Source organism: Bombina bombina, chromosome 4, assembly GCF_027579735.1.
Source record: "Bombina bombina isolate aBomBom1 chromosome 4, aBomBom1.pri, whole genome shotgun sequence".
Classification (NCBI taxonomy): Eukaryota; Metazoa; Chordata; class Amphibia; order Anura; family Bombinatoridae; genus Bombina; species Bombina bombina.
In genome coordinates this window covers 758,074,017-758,093,321 of record NC_069502.1, presented here as the reverse complement: position 1 = coordinate 758,093,321, position 19,305 = coordinate 758,074,017, and the positions used below count along the sequence as shown (strand labels likewise).

The following is a 19,305-nucleotide window of genomic DNA, read 5'->3' as shown; positions in this document are numbered from 1 at the left end:
ATTTATTGATCTGCGGCAGACATGATCCGCTACAGCTATCGGCCCCATAGACAGATAGATTTTCTGAGAAATAATATAAATCCTGCAAAGTAATTGCTTCTATTGCTAAACATATATTTGCTTATGGTTGATTTTATGGACTATTGTTATCTTCTATGATTTTTATATACAAAGAGAAAAAAAAATAAAGGTTGTAAACTGATGTGTGTGGCTAGAATAATTTATATAATGGCAGCTAGGGATGAGTGTAATATTAGTGCAGGTAATTTAGTACAGGAATGCTAGTACAAATCGAGCAAAAGAGTGCAAGAATTGTTGTTTTATACAACTATGAAAACTAGATAGAAAATAAGGTAAATGTGAAAAATAAATGGGATTGTGGTTAATATCTTCCATGTATTTTGTGCGTTCTAGGTACCAGGATTAGCCTCCCTGTAAGCATCCAGCTGCCAGTTGATTGACATAACAATGAGAAATACCTCATCTTGTTTTGGGACTTCTGGTGACTCTAAAGATATCTTTATGAAACCTCACTATAGAAATATATCACATATAAAAGAGGTGGTCCCACCATTTAAACAAAATAGTTTCATGTTCTTATAAAAACAATTTATGATTTGTATGGGTACCTCACAGAAAAGTTGATGTTTAAATGTAGTGGAGGCGAACATTTAGAAACAGTTTAGCAAAACAGTGTGAGATGTCTGAGCAAAAATGAGCAATACTTAAATGGATATGAAACCCTAAATTTATTTAGCTATTTTGACCTTTTTTTGCATATGTTAACATGGGCTGTTTTATAGATTAAGACTTTTTTAAAATAAAAATGTATTCTATAGCATATTGAAGGTGTTTTTGTATTGTCAGTACCTTTCTATGCACCAAGATTTGAAGGATTATGAGATAGATGCTTCTCCATTGACTATAATTGACAGTGACTTACAAATTGTGGATATGACAAGGCAAGGGGCTAGAATTAAAGGGACATGAAATCCAAAAACATATCTTTCCTGATTCAAATACAGCATACAATTTGAAACAACTTTCTCTAATGTATCTAATTTGCTGAGTTCTCTTGGTATCATTTGTTGAAAAACAAACCTAGGTAGGCTCAGGAGCTGGGAGCTAGTTGTTGATTTGTGGCTGCACATATATACCTCTTGTCATTGGCCTACCAATATGTTCAGCTAGCTGCTAGTAGTGCATTGCTGCTCCTTCAATAAAGGCTACCAAGAGAATGAGGAAAATTTGATAAAAGAAGTAAATGGGAAAGTTTTTCTTAAATGCATACTCTATTTGATTCATGAAAGAAAAAAACAACTATCTATATATATTATCTGGTATGATATCTGGTGTATGTTACAAAGAACTGGGACTAAACTTCTCAAATCTGAAAAATAACCTCTTTTATTTACATTTACTATTTTCTTCATTGGAATACTAGAGGCTTTGACTGTTGTTGTGGTAAGCAACACATAACACATTTAGGACCAGATTACAAGTGGAGCCGTATTTAATGCTCCGCTTGCGCGCTATCTCCGCTAGATGTAAGCTTTTTGCGCTCGTCGGTTAGCGATCGTATTACAAATAACAAATGTATCAAAATAAAAGGATATAGTCCCAAGTGTAGGTTTTCTTCACAATGATCCAAGGAAAACCTCAAAGGAAAAAGGTGAACACATATAGAGAAGTTCCGTTTCCATAAAAAGGAAGAAACCTTACATTTTTGAGAGCTAATAACTGAGCTCTCAGGTGTTAGCGCATATGGAAGGGTTAATACCCCACGGTATCAGTGACATCAACCGATCTGTTTGATAGAATAAGAATTTAATCTACTTTTAAGAACATATAGGGGCATATCTATCAAGCTCTGAATGGAGCTTGATGCTCCGTGTTTCTGGTGAGCCTGCAGGCTCGCCAGAAACAGCAGTTATGAAGCAGCGGTCTAAAGACCGCTGCTCCATAACCCTGTCTGCCTGCACTGACCAGACGTACATACATTGCCACAAATCAACCCGATTGAGTACGATCGGGTTAATTGACACCCCCCTGCTGGCGGCGGATTGGCCGCGAGTCTGCAGGTGGCGGAGTTGCACCAGCAGCTCACAAGAGCTGCTGGTGCAATGCTGAATACAGAGAGCGTATTGCTCTCCGCATTCAGAGAGGTATGTCGGACCTGATCCACACTGTCGGATCAGGTCCAACATACCTTTGATAAATATCCCCCATAAAAACATAAATAAACATGATCACATAAGGGGTATGGCAGGGATAAACATTCACAGATCAGTTTTACAGAAGGGGAAACACCGACTCTCACTTGACATTCTCTCCTGATATTGGAACCATCGTTTTGTGAAGTGTTGCAATATTGTTCCCTCTCTGACGTGCTATTGGCTTTTTCAAGGACTCCAAAGTTAGTTATATTGCACACACTTTAACGTATTCCCCCATAGAACTCAATGGAGCAAAAAAAGTGGGAAAACCCCCCTAAACTCTAAAAACACCCTATTGGAAAATCTATTTCTAAATACATAGAACATATTCTGCTATGGGCAAAAAATTGGAATGTGAAATATTTACAGTGTATACACTTTATTAAATATGAATATTGCATAAATATGATTTTTCATGTTTTGATTTGCTTAACTCCAATGAACTATATATATATATATATATATATATATATATATATATATATATATATATATATATATATATATATATATATATACCTACACACATATGTATTTATGTGTTTATATGTGTATATATGTCTGTAAATACATCTATATATAAATACACATATAAATTCATAAATACATATGTACATATATATATATATATATATATATATATATATGCTTAAAGCCCTTTGCCTGCCTTTTTTTTCTTTTTTTTTTGTAAGTTTAGCTGTACATTGTAATATATTTTTGATGTCCTTTGTGACACTTTTTGTTTTGCAAAACAGTTAACCAGAGCTCTGAGGATGCGGTATCCCGATGCACGTTATTTTCAATTGTGCACAAGCGATCGTGTTTACTTTCAATCTATAATATGAACGATAAACCCTATGCGAGCTAACACCTGCAATAAACCCCTTTTTGCTTGCAAGTAACTGACCCTAATTGAGTTCTAATAATTGTAGCACTATTCATGCCCTGCTTCCTTCCAGCTATCATTATTATTATTATTATCGTCATCTTCAATACCTTGATCATACTGAACATAGTGAGTAGCTTCCGTTGATTTTGTGCTGTATTTTTTCAGCACGTTGTCATCCATAAGTGCAGATGCTCTAAACAAACTAAAGCACCCAGGACTGCAGAGGACACAACCATAGACGTGCTCTGAGGATTTTTGCAGCCAATGGCCCACAGCGTATTCAAACTTCTGAAACCAGACCATAGGACCTAAGGAAAGAGAAAAGTACCTTTTAATTATGTTTTCCCTGTGTGGGCCTAGTCTATAAATTTAGTTCATTAACTCTGTGAGCCTTGCTCTGTGAGGGCTTGCTGCATTCAGTTTCTCTGTGTTAAAGGACCAGTAAACACAGTAGATTTGCATAATCAACAAATGCAAGATAACAAGACAATACAATAGCATTTACTCGGAATTTCAAATGAGTAGTAGATTCTTTTCTAACACATTTCAAAGTTATGTATATTTCCACTCCCCCTGTACCATGTGATATCAATCAGCCAATCACAAATGCATATACGTATAGTCTGAGTTCTTGCACATGCTCAGTAGGAGCTGGTGACTCAAAAAAGTGTAAATATAAAAGACTGTGCATATTTTTTTAATGGAAGTAAATTGGAAAGTTGTTTAAAATGACATGCTGTATCTGAATCATGAAAATGTAATAAAACCTGAGTGTCCCTTTAAGTACGTTTCTTTGTTTTAGTATTGATTTAATAGTGAGCAGTCCTTCAGTCATGGAAGCGGGACATACAAGTCTGGGCCTGAGGCAGATGTTGATTTTAGGAGACTCTATTATTAGGAAGGTTGATAGGATATTTTTTCATCCAGATCCCTTAAATAGAACAGTTTGCTGTCTTCCAGGGGCTTGTGTTAGGCATATTGTTAATCGTATTGATAGATTGTTAGAGGAATCTGCGTCTGACCCTGTAGCATGGTGCATATTGGCACTAATGAAAGAATCAGTGGGAGAAGGAATGTCCTAAAAAATGACTTCAGGGGGTTGGGTAGCAAGCTTAAAGGGACACTATACCCAAACATTTTCTTTCATGATTAAGGTAGAGAATATAATTTTAAACAACATTCCAATTTACTTCTATTACCTAATTTGCTTTATTCTTTAGCTATACTTTAATGAAGAAATAGCAATGCACACAGTGAACCAATCACAGGAGGCATCTATGTGCAGCTACCAATCAGCAGCTACTAAGCATATCTAGATATGCTTTTCAGCAAAGAATATCAAGAGAATGAAGCAAAATAGATAATAGAAGTAAATTAGAAAGTTGTTTATAATTGTATGCTCTTTCTAAATCATGAAAGAAAATATTTGGGTTTCATGTTCCTTTAAAGCAAGGACCTACAAGGTAATATTTTCAGAGATATTACCAGTGCCATGTGCTAAACCAATAAGGCAGCAGGAGCTAAGGACAGTTTTTCCTGGTAAAAAACATTGTGTAAAACTGAGGAGTTTGACTTTTTAGAGCACTGGGCTGACTTTTCACTTTGATACAATTTGTACAGTAAGGATGGATTGCACCTGAATGACATGGGTGCAGGTGTGTTGGGGGAGAGAATGTTGGCATGCTTAGAGAATTTTTTAAACTAGGCAAAGGGGGAAAGGGTCAGTCTGTGAATATGTCACACCTAGAATATCTCAAGAAAGGGATGACTTGGGAAATGTCACATTTCAAAGTTTGGAGAAAAACGCACCAAGTTACCACAGAAAGCACATAAAAATTAAATTTATAACAGCAAATGCAAGAAGTATGATGGGTAAAATGGGGAAGATGGCGTTCTTATTTGCAGAAGAGGACTATGATATTATCAGTATAACTGAAACTTGGTGGGATGATTCACATGACTGAGCAGTTAACTTAGAGGGTTATACTTTATATAGGAGGGACAGGAGTAATAAAAGGGGTGGAGGAATCTGCATGTATATTAAACGTGACCTTAAACTTACAATAAGGGAATATTTTTTTGATGATACAGGTGAAAATGTAGAAACCCTGTGGGTTTAAATGTGGGCAAAAAATCCTAAAACAAATATTACTAGGAACATGATACAAGCCCCCTAACATTAGTGACATAGAGGAAACTCAACTATTAATACAAATAGGAAAGGCTGGTAATAATAACAGTGCTGTCATTATGGGAGATTTTAACTACCCCAACATAAACTGGGCCAATGAAGCTAGTAATACAGCTAAGGGAGATAGATTTTTAAATGTTCTCATTGATGATAACTTCTTGTCACAATTAAAAGAGGAATAAACTAGAATTAACTAGGAATAAAGCTATATTGGATTTAGTGCTATCAAATGATACAAATTTAATATGAAACAAAGAAGTAAAAGAATATTTGGGTAACAGTGATAATATCAAATGCATAATTTGAATTAAGATGTCTTGAAAAAGGCTTGAATGTAAGCTGAAACGTCAACTGTTGATTGTTTTTAAAGATACTACAATAAAGGAAGAATTCTTTTAAGCACCTGTGAGTGCCTTCAACCTGCATTATAATATATATATATATATATATATATATATATATATATATATATATATATATATATATATATATATATATATATATATATATATATACATACAATAACTCATTGTAGTTCATTAGCAAATCTAGACAGGCCAGAAGGCTTGTTTTTCCCACAGAAAACCTCCGGAATACATTGTTTCCAATGCAGCAAAGGATTCTGGGTAAGATATGCAAATTCGGTTCACAATGACACACGAAAACAACTTCACCCAGCAGTGATTCAAACTTTCTCCCAGCTGATGAGTAGCAATAACTACGAAACAGTCTGTCATGGGATAGTTATGAATCACTGTACTTACCCTAGCTAATCTTATAAGCTGTGTGAACAGCAATGCCATAGCATTAAGGGAATCTGCTGAGAAGCAGAAATGACGTAAAAAGGTGTGTCATTGTGAACCAAATTTGCATATCTTACGCAGAATCCTTTGCTGTATTGGAAACAATGTATTCCAGAGGTTTTCTGTGGGAAAAACAAGCCTTCTGGCCTTTCTAGATTTGTTAATGAACTACACAATGAGTTATTTTCTCTATTTTATGCGTAGTGGAGGATTTTAATCTCACCTTTTACCTCCCCCTAATTTTAAATGTTGTTGTGTATATATATATATATATATATATATATATATATATATATATATTCATCATATATGACGTGAATCAAAATCTGGGAAAGCTTTACATATAGTAAATAGTTCTAAAAATCTACATGGAGTCTCAGAATAAAAGTTTTCTAACTATTGGACCTTCTTGTATAGTGTATACAATACTGAAACGTATGAAAAAATAACTTTTTCAATTGTTAACAAAATATGTTATATTTTTCATATGGTTCTTTATTTAATCCATCATTATGAATTACTTTAAAAAAGTCACTATAATTCTATGAATAGACTAAGCTTTGTTTATATCAATCAGCTTGTCCAATTCCCCAGAGTGCCAATTTTAATAACATTTAGAAGCCGTATATTATATCATAACTCAGACAACTTTCAGGGTGGCTCCTTAAATCATATGCACTTATATAAAAAAAGTCATTTTTTGTAGAAGGTTTAGTTAAACGGATACTAAACCCCAATTTTTTTCTTTCCTGATTTGGATAGAGCATGCAATTTTAAGCAGCTTTCTTATTTACTTCTATTGCCAATTTTTCTTCGTTCTCTTGCTGTCTTTATTTAAAAAAGCAGGAATAAAAGCTTTGGAGCCGTCCCATTTTAGGTTGAGAACCTGGGTTGCGCTTGCTGATTGGATGGCTAAATGCAGGCTGGCTCCAAAGCTTTCATTCCTGTCTTTTCAAATAAAGATAGCAAGAGAACGAAGAGAAATTGATAATAGGAGTAAATTAGAAAGTTGTTAAAATTGCATGCTCTATCCGAATCACGAAAGAAAATAATTGGGTTTACTATGCCTTTAACACGATTATAAATCATTTTGTAAAGTTTTTGCAACACTAAAGTTATATAATTAGAATTTTTTAATATAAATTGTAACCGTGTTTTCTCAAGAAAAATAAATACAATTGTTGACTTGTATACCCATGCCAGTTGGGTGTATTCTTCCACAGGCTGCTCCAACTTGTGGATACATCTTGAGTCTGTCCACCAGTAGCATTAATGCGGATGGCTGAAAATCAGTGTCACCATCGAGGGCTAAAATATAAGTGTTTGATTTTTCCTCCTAGTATTAAAAATGAAAATGATTAATAACTGTGATATAGCTTTTGAAAATGTTTAAACCCTAAATATACAAAAATAACTTGAAAGAAATTCCAAAATTTACAAGGGATAATGGCCCATACTGAATAACACTATTGTAAAACTAATGTCTCTCAGAGAAAAATGCCACTACATCACATCTCAAAACTTAAAAGATTTAAGGGACATGAAACCCCCCAAAAATTGTATCATGATTCAGATAGAGCATTCAATTTTAGATAACGTTCCTAGTTACTTCTATTATCTATTTTGCTTCATTCTCTTGATATCCTTTATTGACTGTGCAGCAATGCACAACAGGGAGTTAGCTGAACATATACATAAGCCAATGACAAGAGGCATATGTGTTCATCCACCAAAAAGCAGCTAGCTTCCAGCTTCTGAACCTACCTAGGTATGCTTTTCAACAAATGATTTCAAGAGAGCAAAGCAAATTAGATATTCAAACTAAATAGGAAAGTTGTTTCAAATTGTAGACGATATCTGAATTAGAAAAGAACATTTTCGTGTTTCATGTCCCTTTAATTCCAGCCCCTCGCCTCGTCACATTCACTATTTGTAAGTCACTCTCCATTATAGTCAATGGAGAAGCATCTATCTTATAATCGTTCAAATCTTGGTGCATAGAAGGGTACTGACAATACAAAAATGCCTTCAAAATGCTATCAAATAAATTAATTAGAAAAAAAAAGGATCTCTCTATAAAACAGTACACACTAATATATGAAAAAAAGACAGAGAAACTAGCTAACAAGGGATAAAAGAAACATAAAAACAATACTTCATAAGAACAATAACATAATTTATGTAAGAACTTACCTGATAAATTCATTTCTTTCATATTAGCAAGAGTCCATGAGCTAGTGACGTATGGGATATACATTCCTACCAGGAGGGGCAAAGTTTCCCAAACCTCAAAATGCCTATAAATACACCCCTCACCACACCCACAATTCAGTTTAACGAATAGCCAAGAAGTGGGGTGATAAAAAAGTGCGAAAGCATATAAAATAAGGAATTGGAATAATTGTGCTTTATACAAAATCATAACCACCACAAAAAAAGGGCGGGCCTCATGGACTCTTGCTAATATGAAAGAAATGAATTTATCAGGTAAGTTCTTACATAAATTATGTTTTCTTTCATGTAATTAGCAAGAGTCCATGAGCTAGTGACGTATGGGATAATGATTACCCAAGATGTGGATCTTTCCACACAAGAGTCACTAGAGAGGGAGGGATAAAATAAAGACAGCCAATTCCTGCTTAAAATAATCCACACCCAAAATAAAGTTTAATGAAAAACATAAGCAGAAGATTCAAACTGAAACCGCTGCCTGAAGTACTTTTCTACCAAAAACTGCTTCAGAAGAAGAAAATACATCAAAATGGTAGAATTTAGTAAAAGTATGCAAAGAGGACCAAGTTGCTGCTTTGCAAATCTGATCAACCGAAGCTTCATTCCTAAACGCCCAGGAAGTAGAAACTGACCTAGTAGAATGAGCTGTAATCCTCTGAGACGGAGTTTTACCCTACTCAACATAAGCAAGATGAATTAAAGATTTCAACCAAGATGCCAAAGAAATGGCAGAAGCTTTCTGGCCTTTTCTAGAACCGGAAAAGATAACAAATAGACTAGAAGTCTTTCGGAAAGATTTAGTAGCTTCAACATAATATTTCAAAGCTCTAACAACATCCAAAGAATGCAACGATTTCTCCTTAGAATTCTTAGGATTAGGACATAATGAAGGAACCACAATTTCTCTACTAATATTGTTGGAATTCACAACTTTAGGTAAAAATTCAAAAGAAGTTCGCAACACCGCCTTATCCTGATGAAAAATCAGAAAAGGAGACTCACAAGAAAGAGCAGATAATTCAGAAACTCTTCTGGCAGAAGAGATGGCCAAAAGGAACAAAACTTTCCAAGAAAGTAATTTAATGTCCAATGAATGCATAGGTTCAAACGGAGGAGCTTGAAGAGCCCCCAGAACCAAATTCAAACTCCAAGGAGGAGAAATTGACTTAATGACAGGTTTTATACGAACCAAAGCTTGTACAAAACAATGATTATCAGGAAGAATAGCAATCTTCCTGTGAAAAAGAACAGAAAGAGCAGAGATTTGTCTTTCAAGGAACTTGCGGACAAACCCTTATCTAAACCATCCTGAAGAAACTGTAAAATTCTCGGTATTCTAAAAGAATGCCAAGAAAAATGATGAGAAAGACACCAAGAAATATAAGTCTTCCAGACTCTATAATATATCTCTCTAGATACAGATTTACGAGCCTGTAACATAGTATTAATCACAGAGTCAGAGAAACCTCTTTGACCAAGAATCAAGCGTTCAATCTCCATACCTTTAAATTTAAGGATTTGAGATCCTGATGGAAAAAAGGACCTTGTGACAGAAGGTCTGGTCTTAACAGAAGAGTCCACGGTTGGCAAGAGGCCATCCGGACAAGATCCGCATACCAAAACCTGTGAGGCCATGCCGGAGCTACCAGCAGAACAAACGAGCATTCCTTCAGAATCTTGGAGATTACTCTTGGAAGAAGAACTAGAGGCGGAAAGATATAGGCAGGATGATACTTCCAAGGAAGTGATAATGCATCCACTGCCTCCGCCTGAGGATCCCGGGATCTGGATAGATACCTGGGAAGTTTCTTGTTTAGATGAGACGCCATCAGATCTATTTCTGGAAGTTCCCACATTTGAACAATCTGAAGAAATACCTCTGGGTGAAGAGACCATTCGCCTGGATGCAACGTTTGGCGACTGAGATAATCCGCTTCCCAATTGTCTATACCTGGGATATGAACCGCAGAGATTAGACAGGAGCTGGATTCCGCCCAAACCAAAATTCGAGATACTTCTTTCATAGCCAGAGGACTGTGAGTCCCTCCTTGATTATTGATGTATGCCACAGTTGTGACATTGTCTGTCTGAAAACAAATGAACGATTCTCTCTTCAGAAGAGGCCAAAACTGAAGAGCTCTGAAAATTGCACGGAGTTCCAAAATATTGATCGGTAATCTCACCTCCTGAGATTCCCAAACTCCTTGTGCCGTCAGAGATCCCCACACAGCTCCCCAACCTGTGAGACTTGCATCTGTTGAAATTACAGTCCAGATCGGAAGCACAAAAGAAGCCCCCTGAATTAAACGATGGTGATCTGTCCACCACGTTAGAGAGTGTCGAACAATCGGTTTTAAAGATATTAATTGAGATATCTTTGTGTAATCCTTGCACCATTGATTCAGCATACAGAGCTGAAGAGGTCGCATGTGAAAACGAGCAAAGGGGATCGCGTCCGATGCAGCAGTCATAAGACCTAGAATTTCCATGCATAAGGCTACCGAAGGGAATGATTGTGACTGAAGGTTTCGACAAGCTGCAATCAATTTTAGACGTCTCTTGCCTGTTAAAGACAGAGTCATGGACACTGAATCTATCTGGAAACCCAGAAAGGTTACCCTTGTCTGAGGAATCAAAGAACTTTTTGGTAAATTGATCCTCCAACCATGATCTTGAAGAAACAACACAAGTCGATTCGTATGAGATTCTGCTAAATGTAAAGACTGAGCAAGTACCAAGATATCGTCCAAATAAGGAAATACCACAATACCCTGTTCTCTGATTACAGACAGAAGGGCACCGAGAACCTTTGTAAAAATTCTTGGAGCTGTAGCTAGGCCAAACGGCAGAGCCACAAACTGGTAATGCTTGTCCAGAAAAGATAATCTCAGAAACTGATAATGATCTGGATGAATCGGAATATGCAGATATGCATCCTGTAAATCTATTGTGGACATATAATTCCCTTGCTGAACAAAAGGCAAGATAGTCCTTACAGTTACCATCTTGAACGTTGGTATCCTTACATAATGATTCAATATTTTTAGATCCAGAACTGGTCTGAAGGAATTCTCCTTCTTTGGTACAATGAAGAGATTTGAATAAAACCCCATCCCCTGTTCCGGAACTGGAACTGGCATAATTACTCCAGCCAACTCTAGATCTGAAACACAATTCAGAAATGCTTGAGCTTTTACTGGATTTACTGGGACACGGGAAAGAAAAAATCTCTTTGCAGGAGGTCTCATCTTGAAACCAATTCTGTACCCTTCTGAAACAATGTTCTGAATCCAAAGATTGTGAACAGAATTGATCCAAATTTCTTTGAAAAAACGTAACCTGCCCCCTACCAGCTGAGCTGGAATGAGGGCCGCACCTTCATGTGGACTTAGAAGCAGGCTTTGCCTTTCTAGCAGGCTTGGATTTATTCCAGACTGGAGATGGTTTCCAAACTGAAACTGCTCCTGAGGATGAAGGATCAGGCTTTTGTTCTTTGTTGAAACGAAAGGAACGAAAACGATTATTAGCCCTGTTTTTACCTTTAGATTTTTTATCCTGTGGTAAAAAAGTTCCTTTCCCACCAGTAACAGTTGAGATAATAGAATCCAACTGAGAACCAAATAATTTGTTACCCTGGAAAGAAATGGAAAGTAGAGTTGATTTAGAAGCCATATCAGCATTCCAAGTCTTAAGCCATAAAGCTCTTCTAGCTAAAATAGCTAGAGACATAAACCTGACATCAACTCTGATAATATCAAAAATGGCATCACAAATAAAATTATTAGCATGCTGAAGAAGAATAATAATATCATGAGAATCATGATTTGTTACTTGTTGCGCTAAAGTTTCCAACCAAAAAGTTGAAGCTGCAGCAACATCAGCCAATGATATAGCAGGTCTAAGAAGATTACCTGAACACAGATAAGCTTTTCTTAGAAAGGATTCAATTTTCCTATCTAAAGGATCTTTAAACGAAGTACCATCTGACGTAGGAATAGTAGTACGTTTAGCAAGGGTAGAAATAGCCCCATCAACTTTAGGGATTTTGTCCCAAAATTCTAACCTGTCAGACGGTACAGGATATAATTGCTTAAAACGTTTAGAAGGAGTAAATGAATTACCCAATTTATCCCATTCTTTGGAAATTACTGCAGAAATAGCATTAGGAACAGGAAAAACTTCTGGAATAACCACAGGAGATTTAAATACCTTATCTAAACGTTTAGAATTAGTATCAAGAGGACCAGAATCCTCTATTTCTAAAGCAATTAGTACTTCTTTAAGTAAAGAACGAATAAATTCCATTTTAAATAAATATGAAGATTTATCAGCATCAATCTCTGAGACAGAATCCTCTGAACCAGAAGAGTCATCAGAATCAGAATGATGATGTTCATTTAAAAATTCATCTGTAGGGAGAGAAGTTTTAAAAGATTTTTTACGTTTACTAGAAGGAGAAATAACAGACATAGCCTTCTTGATGGATTCAGAAACAAAATCTCTTATGTTATCAGGAACATTCTGCACCTTAGATGTTGAAGGAACTGCAACAGACAATGGTACTTTACTAAAGGAAATATTATCTGCATTAACAAGTTTGTCATGACAATTAATACAAACAACAGCCGGAGGAATAGCTACCAAAAGTTTACAGCAGATACACTTAGCTTTGGTAGATCCAGCACTAGACAGCGATTTTCCTGTAGTATCTTCTGACTCAGATGCAACGTGAGACATCTTGCAATATGTAAGAGAAAAAACAACATATAAAGCAAAATTGATCAAATTCCTTAAATGACAGTTTCAGGAATGGGAAAAAATGCCAAAGAACAAGCTTCTAGCAACCAGAAGCAATGAAAAATGAGACTAAAATAATGTGGAGACAAAAGCGACGCCCATATTTTTTAGCGCCAAATCAGACGCCCACATTATTTGGCGCCTAAATGCTTTTGGCGCCAAAAATGACGCCACATCCGGAACGCCGACATTTTTGGCGCAAAATAACGTCAAAAAATGACGCAACTTCCGGCGACACGTATGACGCCGGAAACGGAAAATAATTTTTGCGCCAAAAAAGTCCGCGCCAAGAATGACGCAATAAAATGAAGCATTTTCAGCCCCCGCGAGCCTAACAGCCCACAGGGAAAAAGAGTCAAATTTTTGAAGGTAAGAAAAAATGATTAATTCAAATGCATTATCCCAAATATGAAACTGACTGTCTGAAAAATAAGGAAAGTTGAACATTCTGAGTCAAGGCAAATAAATGTTTGAATACATATATTTAGAACTTTATAAACAAAGTGCCCAACCATAGCTTAGAGTGTCACAGAAAATAAGATTTACTTACCCCAGGACACTCATCTACATGTTTGTAGAAAGCCAAACCAGTACTGAAACGAGAATCAGCAGAGGTAATGGTGTATATATAAGAGTATATCGTCGATCTGAAAAGGGAGGTAAGAGATGAATCTCTACGACCGATAACAGAGAACCTATGAAATAGACCCCGTAGAAGGAGATCACTGCATTCAAATAGGCAATACTCTCCTCACATCCCTCTGACATTCACTGCACGCTGAGAGGAAAACCGGGCTCCAACTTGCTGCGGAGCGCATATCAACGTAGAATCTAGCACAAACTTACTTCACCACCTCCATCGGAGGCAAAGTTTGTAAAACTGAATTGTGGGTGTGGTGAGGGGTGTATTTATAGGCATTTTGAGGTTTGGGAAACTTTGCCCCTCCTGGTAGGAATGTATATCCCATACGTCACTAGCTCATGGACTCTTTCTAATTACATGAAAGAAATAATATTTATGAATTCCAAATGCTGGGCCAAAATGTAGGTGAAAAATCCCAACCAGGTCTCTTGAATGCCACAGAACACCCACACCCCTTGGTCACGTCTATAAGACATCACCCACCTTTCATTCTATCCAGTGAGACTACAGCTATAACAAAACAGACATGGCAATATTTTACAACTAAGAACATTTACATAAACTATTTTGTAAGTGTGTTTCAGAATTGTTGCATTTGTAATTATTGTCTTTTCGTGTTGCTAGCGGGTGTGAGATATCATGTTAATGGCAGGAACACCCCTAATAAAACATGGAAAATATATACGAGTGCTTCACAATAAATTATGAACATGATCTCTCCTTGGTCCCTCAGCAATTTCACAAGCGTCTATAAATCCAGGCCATAATTATATCCCATGCACTTTATTTTAACAAAAGAGCAGTGCTAATTTATACGAATATTAATCATGTTTAGACATTATTTTAAAATACTGCAGTCTCAGAACTATTAATATAAAGGATTTACTGAAGCTAAAGCTGATAATAAAATATAGTTACTATAATGTATGCACATTTAATTGCACAACAGAGATATTATATATACAGAATATTTTTAAAACATTTAACATGAAAAGAAACTGTTTTATAAATGTTGAAGGTGAATAATGGTCAAAATTAAAATGTGCATTTTTGGGGGGCGGAGCCAGCCATCCAAGGAACAAGACGTGTCTGTGTAAAGCTCCTGGCTATAACTTGATATAAATATGGGTATTCCTACCTAAATGTGTGTTTTGGAAACCAAAAACAGAATCTGATCGTGCCTGGATAATTTTATCAGAGGTGTGGGAGTTCACTGAGATGGGTCTGAACCAGTAAGCCAAACAGCAATATCACCATGCGGGAGGCCATGGCCATGTGGGAATCAGAGTTGGCGCAGCTCCTCCATAACCACTTTCACAGCCTTACACAAGCTCTACATGAGGCTCTTATGAACACAGTACCCTCTAATAATGCCTATGAGCAAGTTGACGCGCATACAGGCTCCTGTTATCGAAACAAAGAATCGGTCACGGATACTGAAGGATGTGCGGATTTAATTGCAGTCAAACAATCGGGAGCCTTTGTCAAACAGGTTACTATCCCCTTCCAAGCTATAGTAGTGCACGAGAACATACAAGAAATGGGGACAGGCGAGTTCACTTTTAAGGGTAACCGTGTAGAAGCAGTAACTGCTCTGAACTCACCGGTGAAGCTTCTTCTAGACTGCCCTAGTTTGGACTATCCATTGAGTGGATCCATAAAGTGCCTTTTGTTTTACCGGTTCCTGAGATGAATAAGTATTTTACAACACTTGGGCCTGGAGCATTAGCCTTGCTGGGTATTCGAGCTATCACACTGGATCACACAGAGGCTTTAATTACAGGACATGTGTTTCAGCTGGCCCTAGTGCATTGCCGCAGCTGTTCTGGAGTTGACTAAATAGAGGGCAGTTGTGGTGTTTCACAGCCGTGTTAGATTCCACTTTATGCAAATGGGACTCACTATGGGCGACTGTCTGAAGCTGATCTGATGTTAGTTGAATAATGGGCATGTGTTGTGTTTCATTGCCATGTTAGACTCATTATTATGCACATGGAACTTATTACAGGTGAACCAGGACACTTATCATTCTGGATGAAGGCACAACGCTAGATGTTAGAGTTTGTTTTTACCTGGAACCTTATTAATTCATTAATTAGCATTGCTAAACTAAGATCTTATCTCATGTGGTCTTGTGCAACTGTTTATATTTAAAATGTGTTACGTTTTTGCTCCTCTGAAAATTGGTATGATCCCTGTTATGTTTATGTTTAGCTTAAGTTTATAAATTTCTCAGCTAAAGGTTTTTCGTATAAATATTCTTTACAAAGGGGATAAGATACATCGTGCACCCCTGTTCATACAAAATGTAGTACATATAGTGCATATTCTGCTGGAATCTGGTTTGGCCAGTGCTATGTTTAGTCTAGTTTATATATGTTTTGGTGAAATAACTGTTCTGTAAATAATGATGACCCTAAGCCTTGCTTTGAAAATATATGAGCTCATAGCCTACTCTGTTACACCTTTATTCATCTTGCACTAATAGTAGTTTGCTGTTGGTCCTCTGTACAACTATTCTATACACAGGGATATGTCTTTTATGTGCACAAGACTGCTAACTTACCCATATGCCAAAAGTGCTTATTTAGTATTATTTATTGTCTTGAACCTTTTTTTATTTATTTGTCTTGAAGCTTTTTATTTATGGAGGCTTTTTTTTTTTTATTGAAACAGCCAGCTGTCGCTGGGTATTGGGCCCATACCCGGCTGGCAGGACTGGACCAAGAGAGCTGAAATTAACTTTAGCTTCTAATATCTAAGGATATAAACACATTCTCCATATAATAAAAGCACTGACCTTATGTACTATAATTCCAAAGGGGTTGATGTGTAGCCCTGAGCCTTATCTTTTTTGGAACAATGTTGATGCAATCTCATTCTGGCTTTGAACCATTATAAATAGGCTGACCATATTGCCGCTTTAAGAAGGAACACATATGAAAAATACATATGTGAGGGTTCTTATACAAAACCATTTCTTTAAACAGCCCTGAAAACAGCCCTGACATATGTATTTTTCATATGTGTCCCTTTTTAAAGCGGCAATATGGTCAGCCTAATTATAAACCACCTTTTAATATACTATGCCATTTTAGGATTAGTCTGTGGCTTATGATTTCTTTAGAGGTCATTTTCACAGTATTTACCATGCTTTAATCTTCAGTATTTAAACATATTTTAAGCACCAAACCTGCAGCACCTCTTCTGCTAATAGACACTATGACAGTATGTTTTTCTCCCTTTTTATATAGTTGGGTGGCTGGTCCCCTGCCTCCCCGCCCCCCCCCCCCCTTTCCCTCCCATATGTTACTCTCTGGCGCACATGAGTGTGTCCAGAGTGATATGCGTGGTTTCCCTTGTAATATACCGCATTTTTCCTTATATCCCATTACTCATATTATATTTAACTGTTTATTTGCTTTACAAGATGCTTCGGATAATTCCATTTACTAGATACCCAAGCTGGAGAGGCCCCTATATGCTTTCTAATTTTTATTTTTGTGACTGTTCTTTTACATTTACATTTCTAATGTTTATTTTTTACATCTTTTATTGGATATCTACAACGCATTCTCTGACTTTTGGTTTGATATAAATTCAGTTATATATATATATTTAGAATAAAACTTGAGAAAGATTAAAAATTTTGTGTATATATATATATATATACACATTGCTGTAGCTACAAGTTTTCCTTTTTTATACAACAAAACAGAAAATGTGAGGTTTATTTCTAGTATTTTTTGCATAACTGTGACGTAACAGATTTGACTATTTTGTGGCAACACGATTGTCATGTTCTTCTCTGTATATGTATATGACTTCTGCAACTCAATGTGTCTGTTATTTTATACATTTAACCTCAATAAAAATTATTTAAAAAAGAAATAAAAAATGTGCATTTTCATTTTGAATAGAATGGTTATTGCAATACACTTGTTTTAGCAAAAATATCTCTCGTAAGTAAAGACTGGTTCAGAAGCATACACACATATGCGCCCTTATTCAAACACTGTGCCAACTATACAGCAAGAAGTGGTGTATATCATGTCAGCTATACATTTATGTATTCTACAAGCCTGTGCTTTCTCTCTGAGTAGGCATGGTGTTTTATTGCTGGTGCACAGGGCATACTCAGCATATTTGTGTATGCTACTAGAACATTGATAGCTTTTACTTGAAATAGTTTCTAATCAAAATAGAAATACACATGAGGTCGATCCCAATCTATCAGCGATTATTGCTTACTGGTCAAAATGGGAGCCGAGTTTCACCAGTGATCACAATGCTATAGTGTGTATTTTTTTTTTTTTTTTTTAAATGCTGCTGCAAATTAATTTTCAACAGAAAAGATCCTGAAAAGGACTTTGAGTGTTAACTACTTTGTCTTCTAAATAGAAACTGGGAGGTCTCCTAAAACTGACACATACAATAGCCCATTCACAACACTTAAAGGGACACTGAACACATTTTTTTCTTTGATTCAGATAGAGCATGCAATTTTAAGCAACTTTCTAATTTACTCCTATTATCAAATTTTCTTTGTTCTCTTGCTATCTTTTTTTGAAAAAGAAGGCATCTATGATTTTTTTTGGTTCAGCACTCTGGACAGCACGTTTTTATTGGTGGATGAATTTTTCCACCAATCAGCAAGAACAACCCAGGTTGCTCAAAAATGGGCCGGCATCTAAACTTACATTTTTGCATTTCAAATAAAGATACCAAGAGAATGAAGAAAATTTGATAATAGGAGTAAATTAGAAAGTTGCTTAAAATGTCATGCTCTATCTGAATCATGAAAGAAAAAAAATTGAGTTCAGTGTCCCTTTAAGGTTACAGCAAAGCTCACTTACAAGAAAATACTCATTTGCATGTGTGACATTGACATATTGTCACCACAAGACACCCTCAACACTCATTATCCATATGAATGCCTTATGTATTTTAGCAGGATGGGTATACTTCTATAGTCACTTCAGGACAAAAACATCAAGAAATGGAGTGATTTCATATTTCATATTTATTTGTAGTTCTCCCTTGCACTGGCATGATTGTCACTAACATTATAGGTGTTATTAAAATTGTGTTTTTAAAGGAGATTGCTTAATTGTGGCTTTCATAGTTAAATGGACAGTCTACACCAGAATTGCTTTTGTTTTAAAATATAGATAATCCCTTTATTACCCATTCCCCAGTTTTGCATAACCAACACAGTTATAATAATATACTTTTAACCTCTGTGATTATCTTGTATCTAAGCCTCTGCAAACTGCCCCTTTATTTCAGTTCTTTTGACGGACTTGCAGTTTAGCCAATCAGTGCCTGCTCCCAGATAACTTCACGTGCACGAGCACAGTGTTATCTATATGAAACACATGAACTAACACCCTCTAGTGGTGACAAACTGTTAAAATGCATTCTGAAAAGAGGTGGCCTTCAAGGTCTAAGAAATTAGCATATGAACCTCCTAGGTTAAGCTTTCAACTAAGAATACCAAGAGAACAAAGCAAAGTTGGTGATAAAAGTAAATT

General features: G+C 36.1%; 1 protein-coding gene across 1 annotated transcript in view; it reads right to left on the bottom strand.

Annotated features, from left to right (window-relative positions):
• LOC128657824 (chitin synthase chs-2-like) overlaps window positions 1–19,305 on the bottom strand; it is a 118,095-nt gene that overhangs the window by 42,323 nt on the left and 56,467 nt on the right. Inside the window, exons 11-12 of the mRNA XM_053712244.1 lie at window positions 7,294–7,435; window positions 3,213–3,413 (exon numbers count right to left, since the gene is read on the bottom strand). Coding sequence (XP_053568219.1) covers window positions 3,213–3,413; window positions 7,294–7,435 — 343 coding nt within the window. The remainder of the gene's footprint in view (window positions 1–3,212; window positions 3,414–7,293; window positions 7,436–19,305) is intronic.